The sequence below is a fragment of the Citrus clementina genome, unplaced genomic scaffold, assembly GCF_000493195.1.
Source record: "Citrus clementina cultivar Clemenules unplaced genomic scaffold, Citrus_clementina_v1.0 scaffold_9, whole genome shotgun sequence".
In the NCBI taxonomy this organism is placed as follows: domain Eukaryota; kingdom Viridiplantae; phylum Streptophyta; class Magnoliopsida; order Sapindales; family Rutaceae; genus Citrus; species Citrus x clementina.
In genome coordinates this window covers 17,809,590-17,818,814 of record NW_006261964.1, presented here as the reverse complement: position 1 = coordinate 17,818,814, position 9,225 = coordinate 17,809,590, and the positions used below count along the sequence as shown (strand labels likewise).

General features: G+C 33.6%; 1 protein-coding gene across 3 annotated transcripts; it reads right to left on the bottom strand.

Annotated features, from left to right (window-relative positions):
• Nucleotides 1-914: 914 nt before the first annotated feature.
• LOC18032136 (30S ribosomal protein S1) lies at nt 915-8,983 on the bottom strand. Of its 3 annotated transcripts, none has more exons than XM_006420999.2 (10): nt 8,558-8,648; nt 8,262-8,427; nt 7,200-7,261; nt 4,993-5,152; nt 4,785-4,905; nt 3,031-3,112; nt 2,824-2,933; nt 1,426-1,504; nt 1,293-1,343; nt 915-1,202 (listed from the first exon to the last, which is right to left on the bottom strand). In XM_006420999.2, the coding sequence occupies exons 2-10, from the start codon at nt 8,284-8,286 to the stop codon at nt 1,119-1,121; spliced, it is 774 nt and encodes a 257-aa protein (XP_006421062.1). In that variant the 5' UTR covers nt 8,287-8,427; nt 8,558-8,648; the 3' UTR covers nt 915-1,118. The 3 variants fall into 3 exon arrangements, 2 of the variants coding, with proteins under 2 accessions (XP_006421062.1, XP_006421065.1); XM_006421002.2 differs by having other exon boundaries at nt 916-1,202; nt 8,262-8,421; nt 8,558-8,983; XR_002907118.1 differs by having other exon boundaries at nt 952-1,202; nt 1,426-1,499; nt 8,262-8,421; nt 8,558-8,982.
• Nucleotides 8,984-9,225: the final 242 nt, after the last annotated feature.

Sequence of the window (9,225 nt, the reverse complement as noted above, 5' to 3'; positions counted from 1 at the left end):
AAAGGATAAAATTAATTTTCAAAATAAAAATCTAAAAGTTATTCATTCCCTACTTTTTAAAATCAACTGTAGAATAGACTGATTTTGACAAAAATGATTTTGATTTTTTTTATCAAACACTAAAATTAATTTTTAAATTTTTAAAATTACTTTTAAATCTCCCAAAAATAATTTTAAATCAGCCCTAAATATTTGTGGTGGACTTACCACCTTTGAGATGGCCCTCCATGACACAGTACAATTCTTGGGCACCAAGTGGGAAAGACTTTTTCTCATATGTCAGTATGCACCTTTGAATTTTCATTTTCTGGCTTCTGTAGGGCTTTTGCCAAGATGCCCTCTTATATCAGTGTCACCCTCTAATGGATCGATTCAAATTTGATCACCTAGACCACCTAGAAGATATAGAACATCTAGAAAAACAGTTTTAACTGTTTAAGCATATTCGACACATTAATAAACTATAAACTATTAATTGAAGTAAGAATATCATTTCCCGCTATATAGAACACCTAGAAAATCAGTTTAACTGATTAAGCATATTCCACATACTTGTAAACTGTAAACTATTAATTGAAGAATAGCATTTCCCGCTGCATCTCTACAGAAGCAAAAACCCTAGAATTGCAACAATCATCTTGTCCCAAAACCACTAATCAAAGCTTGAAATTCAACCATGATACCGCCTTTGAGGAAACTGCAGTTCATCAAGAAATGTGAATAAATTTACACGGACGGCATACAAGTTCACATAAATTTTTGGAACGCCCACTTTCAAACTAAATCTACTGCAAGAATTAACAACTGTTATTGTTTATACAAAATCTTGATTCATTTATTTTATAAATGTCAGTTTTTGCCATCAGTGCTTGTTTGCAAGATTTCCTTTCGAAATACAATCACAAAATTCTTATACGACTCAAGTCAATTTCTACTCCATGTTACAATATATTAAAAATGGCTACTGTAATTGAAAATCAATGCATCTCTTACAATGAATTAGAGATCTTAAAATTTTTGATGAAATTCGTATACAGATTTAAGCGGCAGTTTTGAGAATACAAGAACTTTTGTACAGAAAGAAAAGGCACAGACATCAATTGTTAACTATCGCCGTTTCATGGAACACGTTCCAATACTCGTTGCAATGCCTTTTTGATGCCTTCCTGATCAAGGAATGTCGAAAGTTGTATCTCTTGCACCTAAACCACAATGAGTTACCAAAACTAAAATGAGAAAGAGGCAGAGAGACGGAGAGAGATGGACACAAAGAAAGCCATGACGCAACTCACCTGCCTTCCAGCACGAGCCAGGAGGGTAAACTTCTTACCACTGGGTGGTGCCTACAAGATGACAATTCCGATATAACACATGGCAATCACTCAGCACAGAGAGAATATCAAGGAAAAATTGGAAGAAACTCACATTTGAGAGCCAAAGCTGCAGGTCTTGTGAAACAACACGTTTCTCAAAACCTTGTCGGGTTATTCTTACATCATCTATACTGACCAGAAACATCATAAAATAGCAAATAAGATATTCATCTTGAGATCATAAAATGACCAGAAATATAAAAACAATTTAAGAAAAAGAATTCCCATGTAATCAATATTAAATGAAAAATGGGGACAGAATTCCCTTCTTAAGACTGGTTTTCTTCTTTTTACCCATTTGGGGGGGGGGGGGGGGCAAATGCAAAAGAAAGAAGGAAAGGAAATGAAACAGTACACACGCATATGCCTGCATGAAAGGTTAAACACAGTGATTATTCAATTAAACATCAAGCTTGGGAACACATTAATGCAGTCATGCTGTTCTGTTTTTTCATAATTCCAAAACCTAACGTACATGTGTTTTTTATTTTTTTTGAACGTGCAGATTCAAAGATAAATGGCAATGCAGAAAACACTAGAAGAGGGCAACATGGTTACATGAAAACAAACAAACTTGGACAAGAAAAAGAGAAGTGCGACTTGTAAGACTGATTCTTGCCCTAAGGAAAAAGACAAAGACAGAAATTCACCCTGCAGAGACATTCTTAATTAAGAAAAATTTTAGAATACACTAGAGATAATACAATCAACTAATGCATATATGACAAGTGTATTTAAATTTTATATAACCACCATTTGCATAATAGGTTTTCAAAATAAATGCACATATGTCGTAACATGATTTATTTGTTATATGGCTGACATAGTAGCTTTGATATATTCTAAAATTTCTCCTCAATTAGAGAAAGAAAGAGCCCAATAATTTATTATTCTCCCAATAGCTGTCATCATATTTAATAGCCATACTTCAAACACTTATCAAGTTTATTCTAATGAAATCATCCAAAGCAAACTTATTAGGCCAAGGTGGTAGATCAAAAGTGCATAAGAAATGGGTTGAAATTAGCTTCAAGAATATCTATTGACTTTAAAGACATCACTATATGAATCATACAAGATCTATCTCCTCCATTCAACTAAAACTACCTTAAATAAAACCCTCCATTGGAAATCCATCAGCAAAATAGATCCAGAAATGAAAAAGTCAATAAACTGAACTCTAATAACAATAATGAAAAAGTCAATGATGATGATTGTCATCATCATTAAATCCAAATAGACTGGCAATGGATGCGACAGAAACGTAAAATAAAAAAAATGGATAGATTGAATTATTTATTTCCTTGAAACATGAACACCAAAAATGCTCAATGTAAATGCAAATTTATACTTTTTTAATGAAAGCCTCTAGACATTTGGAATTACATATTCATAAGAAAATAACTTTTACAAGTTTATCTTTGCACGCAGGGCAATGATAAATCCATACCCATCTTCTTGTAGAAGCTCTTCAAATATGGCTCCAAGCCCTGGAAGAGGTTCAATAGTATTGCTATTACTACTGCTCATGCTTGAAGAATCAGAAATAACAGAGCCATCCTGAATTTTCAGTTCCATCAGCCTTAATTCTGTCTTGTGAATGATGAAGAGATTAATATGATAAAAATGAACATAAGATTGACTTTATATTACAAACCTGTGGAATTACTTTCTCCAGAGTTTCCAAAAGAGGATCTTCTTCCAACTGTTTGATTGACAGAGTGATCCGTGACTTTTCCCTGCATTTATTCCAAATGAGAATCCCAGGCAGTTGCTTATGATATATGAAATTTAAATATGGAAAAAGGGGGTGAAACTTAGGAAGAAGGACAAAAACAATATATATATATATATATAATCAAAAATAAGAAAACTATCTCAAAATCCACTTATATTGAGCTAGTTTCAACCTTCTTAAACTACCGGGAGCCCCCAAGGGCGTGTTCGGGTTGGTAACAGCATCAAGCTTGTAGCAGCTGACGCCCGGGTTCGAGTCTTGGGGGTAGTAAGGGGGAAAATAAAAACCTATTTGGGCTTTGCCCATCCCCTTACTTAAAAAAAAAAAAAACGTACTGGGAAGTTGGGCAAAGTCCTGTGATTTTCGTTAGAAAAGAGACTGGGAAAAAACTGCAAACCATCATTTGGTAACTAACCAAGCCAGTTCCCAATTGGTGATGACCGACAACTTTAATTACTGTGCAACAAAACGAGCACCCTTCGTCAAATGATGAAAATGATGCTCTGCACAAAGACTTTATGCCCTTAGACTAGCATCTAAATTTCGACCTAGCTACTATGTTTACTACAACAAATTTTCCAGGATTATAAAATTATGTCATTAGCACTTCCTGTATAAAAATGCCATCTGATCGAGTGGATGCTTTTTGAAGCAAAAGAGCAAGAAACCTTCAACTTGCTATGTTAGACTTTATAGAATTGAGGAAGAATGAAGAAATCACCATTTTGTCCACAGACGATTCTTGATGGTTATAATGATAGACAACAGTCAGAGAAGAGACCTTAAAATTAATGGTAATAGGTCAGCTGAGATTTCAAGCTGATGGAATTTTATGGATAGATTTCACAGTTGTTTCAGCATAGACAGTGCATTTTTATTTGAGTGTGTTATGAGAAATAGACAAACTTAGAAAATGGTATCAGCAAAAAATTTCCTCCAACTAATTTTCATTGTCTCAAACTGTGACGTCCTGTTAAAAATAACAATAAGACATAAAAAATTGAACAGTTGGCATTTTAGCTTGTTCCAACAAGAAAAACATATTGGTCTATGCATGTTCAAGTCTTTCCATCCTGATAAAACCTTAAATAGTCCCCTAACTGAGTGACAGACATGAGTTTGAGCTGTTGATGGAAGCTTGTTGGAAAATGCTAAAGCAAAGCATGGTACTTATTCTAACTTCTCAGTCAAAACACGACTCAAGTAGGGACATTGAAACACACTCGAGCTTTTATTTGACAAAGCAAAGACCACACCACCAAACCAAACCCCAACACCCGCCCGCACCCCTCCCCCCCCCACCAAAAAAAAAAAAACTCTACTTTTGTGACAATAAATGAATAAAAATTTTAAATTTGTAAACCTTTAGGCTTATGGTATCCTCCAAGTTGTATCATCAAATGTAGCATGACCTTGTAAGAAAAAATAATCACTAAAAACGGTAGATTTAAAATTGTACGGTACAAAGCTCTTAAAATTTCACCCAAAAGTATGTCAAATTAAATTATTTTCCTTCCATTCCGATGGTACAAGATGAATAATAAATATTCAGCTAAAGTATATTCCATAACTCAGTTTAGGTTATAACCATGCTAACATAGTCGCTGATTCTTTGAGTTGTTCGAAAAGCATCTATTGATTTAAAATAGGAGAATGTAACAATGCAAACTTACCTATCAATTTTTATAACTTTCACCCTCACTTCATCACCTTCGTTAAGGATGTCTCTAATGTCTTGAATCAGATCCCATGAAACCTCCGAGACATGTACTAGCCCAGTTAGATGATAGAGACCTGCATCACAGTTCACAGTTGTTTCAAATTTCCATAGAACACAAATGCAATACAAATCTAGAAGTATTAAACTGGAGACAGTAATACCATCAGGAAAGCGTAAATGAATGAAGGCACCATAATCCTCAACAGATCCCACCCTTCCTACAAAAATATCCTCTACATTAACTCTTGAAGAATACTTGTTCCAGACAGCATCCTTTTCAGAGAATACCAGCTTCTTCATCTCCTCATTAGCTTGGATTACCTAACATATTGAGAAAATACACCAATATCACTAAACCCCCAAGCAACTCAGGTAGTTAGCAAGAAAAGAAAAAAAGGGGTCAAACTTGAAATATTTTGAGGTTTTCATTTTTCATCCTTCATTTTTCTTTTCGAAGCAAGAAAAAATTATTTGATATGCTAAAGCTACCTTTAATAATGTGGATTTCTGATGATTGAAGAATAAATTAGTCTAGAGCATTGTTTTTCTTTGTTTTTCTTATGATTCTCTTCAATTCATTCCAAGTATTTTTTTCATAAATCTCTGCATAATTTTCCCTTCATTATCCAATCTCAGAACTTTCCTCTCAGCCTCTCACCAGCAAAAGACCGGGCCCAAGGAAGTACGAGCAGACAGAAGCAATTCTCAGTTAACAGGATACATTCTAATTTCAGGGGATACCATTTGTCTATACCAATACAATTGAGGAAACCAATGTGTCTCATGAACTAAATTAAAGAATTTACATTATGATACAAAATTAAGCTCAGAGAAACAGTTAAGCGAGAAGAATTAAAAAAAGAACACGTATGGATATACTGTTATTATACTTGCAGAGATAATTAATAGGCTTGAATTATCTATAGATAGCATGAGCTAGCCAATTGTAAATGTCTGGAGCTATATAACAACACGTAAACTGCCTGACAGCACACTTACAACCTGAAATCAATCAAAAGTAAGTGCACAAATTGTAAAACACAACCTATTCTAAAAATTGTTCCCATTGACACCGTAAATTTTGAATCCTGAAGCAAATTAGTGACTCTAGCCTTCTTCTAATTGATCTAGGGATGGAAACGGTACCCGCAAACCCGCCCAAACCCACCCACCAAAACCCGCCCGCTGCAGGTAATTTTGTGGGTTGTGGGCAGGTTTGGTATTATAAATTAAAGCCCGCACTAGGTTGCGGGTGGGTTGGTATTAGCCAACTAGTAGCTCTTTTTAAATATTTTTAATTTAATTTTAATTGAAAAAATATTTAAATCTAAACATATAGAAAGTAAATAATGTAAAGTGCAAACGTACGTGTAAGTTGAAACATGCCTAAGTCCTAACAGGCTTTAACTTAATGCATGGATTATTATATACTTATTATAATTTTGTATGGACTATTATTCTTTAACTTAATGTATGGATTATTTCATTATTATAATTTTGTTCTTTGGATTAGTATTTAAAAAGTATTATTTTTTAGATTATATTAATCTTAATTATTATTGTAGAAATCGTGTTGGATGAGTGCTAATGGTGTGAATAAAATGAAGATCTTCTCTTAGAGCTTGTATTGAATGATAATATCAAATAATAATTGTTGTTTTTAGATACTAATTTGTGGTTTTTTTATGGATTTGTGTATTTTATACTTAAATTTGAGAATTTGTGTTGGATTGATGTTGAAATTTTAATTTTCTATTTACATTGGTTAAATCTAGAATTGAGTATGTTTTGTGAAATTTTAAGTTATTATTATAAATTTACATATTGAACATTTGTAATTTTAAATATAGAAACCCGAAAAAATCCGCTAGGTACCATTGTGAGTTTGGTAATTGTCAAAACCCACAGCGGGTGGGTTTTCTTCAAAAAATTAAAACCTACAGCAGGTTGCGGGCGGGCTGGGTGTGTTTGGTAATTTAAATTTTGTGTGGGTTTGGGTTTGGTAATGGCAAACCCGTTGTCTGCGGTGCCCATTGTCATCCCTAAATTGATCCCACATTTTCAATAGTAATGATTTTGCAGAAAACTCAGGAATGTCTATCAAACATTTCATGTAAACTTTTGGGCCATTATATACTGATTGTCTAGTGATAACACTGATGACTATGCATCTAAACACCAACTTGTTCGTAAAGAGATTTAAGCAGATATTCAAATAGTTTCAGATTATTAAGATATGTAAACCCATTGTAAAAAGTGGTAACGTACAGCACTGCTTAAATTAAGTTAGATTTTTAAGTGATATATGAGACCCATTTAGGATTCTTGTGAGCCAGAAAGATAAGGGACTGCATAAAGAAATTCTCACCTTCACAGATATAATTGACCCTGTCAAACCTTTGGCAATCTCATGTATACTTTTCTGTGGCTCTAAACGAGATGGTATCACAGAAAGAAAGCAAGAGGTTAGCAAGAACCAAATCAGATGGTACAAGAGTAAGTTGACAATGAAACTACTCACCTACCCAAACTGTAATTATGTGGTCAACAGTGCATAAGAATGAACAACATATGACTAGTGAAAAATTGATTTGTCTTAATAACAAATTGGTCTTAAGTCCCATCAACTGTTTCACGGAAGCATAAATTTTTTTTATCTAATGAGGATTATTGCAGAACAATGAAGGGGAAAAAAAATTGAAATAGGGCACATTAGGGGTAGGCATATCAATCACTTGGCTGAAATAGCATATGCCATTTGGAATGAGATTGCATACTTCTCCCTAGATAATGCATTACAACTAAAAACAGCAGTTGTTCATTGTCTTCTATATATTCAGAGTTGAAAATGTTCCCCATTTAGGAATGAACACGCAAATGGATCATTGGATCAATTAAAAGGTTTAGGTAACAATTTCTAATTCTCAGACTTTCCAGTATGTCCACAAAAGAGATTTCAAACATAAGTTTTGGGGTGATAAGAAAAAATGAATATGAAGTAAGAATTGGAGAAACTATAAACATTAAATGAACAGTTGACTGTGAAAAAGAGCTATTCCATTGCTCCAAAACATGATTAAAAGACAGAGGATCTAGCAATAAAGAAAGAGAAATGAGAAGGAACTGGCTGGAAGGATTTGAAAGAATTACGTCATTAAGTGGGTTATTGTTCTACACAAACTGCAACAGAATAAACCCCATCGAATAGTTAAACATAAAATTTATTGGCTAAATTGATTTTTTTATTTTTGTTTAAAAAGTAGTGGATGGGCAAAACTCAAAACAACTTGTTTAACATAGTTAAATTTCCCGGACAATTAAATTGATATTTAAACAACCATCCGTGAACCTAAGGGTAGCTTTGAGTGAAAGGATAAAACATGAAAAGATTATAGTAAAATTAAAAATTAAAAACTAAAAAGAGAAGTACCTTTACAAGAATGAGAAGGGCTCATCTGGGGAAAGGGAAGAAAACCCACAAGAGAAAAGAAGCGAACAAGCAGACCTCCACCATTAAAGCCTTGAATCTTCCCCTCATAAATGAACCCACTTTCTTTGTAAGCCCTTGCCGCCTTCCAATCAGCAGAACTCTACTTCTTCAAATAAACAAAATATTATTTACGTATAATTAATTACATTTGGAAAAATTCTTGAACAGCAAAGGCTAAGCTTGTCAGTTGTAATTATAAAATGCAGAGACCATAACCAAATGAAATTTTAACACACCCGAGATTGAGATTGCCGATTATTAGCATCAGATGAGTCGTCGAGAATCGGGTTCACAGTGGTGGGGGTAATTTTAGCAGCATTAGTAGAGAATTTACCAACAGGACAAAGGTTTCTTTGGCAAATTCTTTCTATGATAAGTGGGTTTACACATACTAGAGATGATAATGATAATGAAGAATAAGTACATGAGCTAGCATCAAGGCATGTATTTGAACCTATTCTTGAACTCAAGGATAGCATTTTTCCTTTTTCTACTTCAAAGTGAATTTGTTATCCAAGTGTTGCTTCTGATGTACAAGAACGAGATAACTAGATGATAGGATATACGGTTGAGCTGGGAATTTATGGTTAGTTTGAACGTTCCATGTGTCATTTTTGTGCCCACAAATGCCCACTCTTTCAATATCTTCCATTCAATGGCAGTATTAACTTCTCGCTTGTAGGCTCTAGCTTGTTTACCGATACCAAAAATATTGACTCCATTTGCTGAGTAATACAAGTTCTTTACAAATTACCCATTGAAAAACTGGGGAAAAGTACGTGATACTTTTGTAGTTTGACAAAATAGTTACCGAGATAATTTTAATTTTCAAATGAAATAGAATAGGCAATTAAATTTGATTATTTACTTATTAAAATTATTGTCATAACTAACATTAAATATT

What these genes read in the sequence shown, in the direction of transcription:
- LOC18032136 (XM_006421002.2), bottom strand. Translation starts at nt 8,800, where the DNA reads ATGCTATCCTTGAGTTCAAGAATAGGTTCAAATACATGCCTTGATGCT. An exon ending in TGCAGCTTTGGCTCTCAAAT is followed by an intron (nt 1,344 to 1,425) that starts GTGAGTTTCTTC and finishes GTCATCTTGTAG; the next exon opens with GCACCACCCAGTGGTAAGAA. An exon ending in TGGCTCGTGCTGGAAGGCAG is followed by an intron (nt 1,203 to 1,292) that starts GTGAGTTGCGTC and finishes ATTGTGGTTTAG; the next exon opens with GTGCAAGAGATACAACTTTC.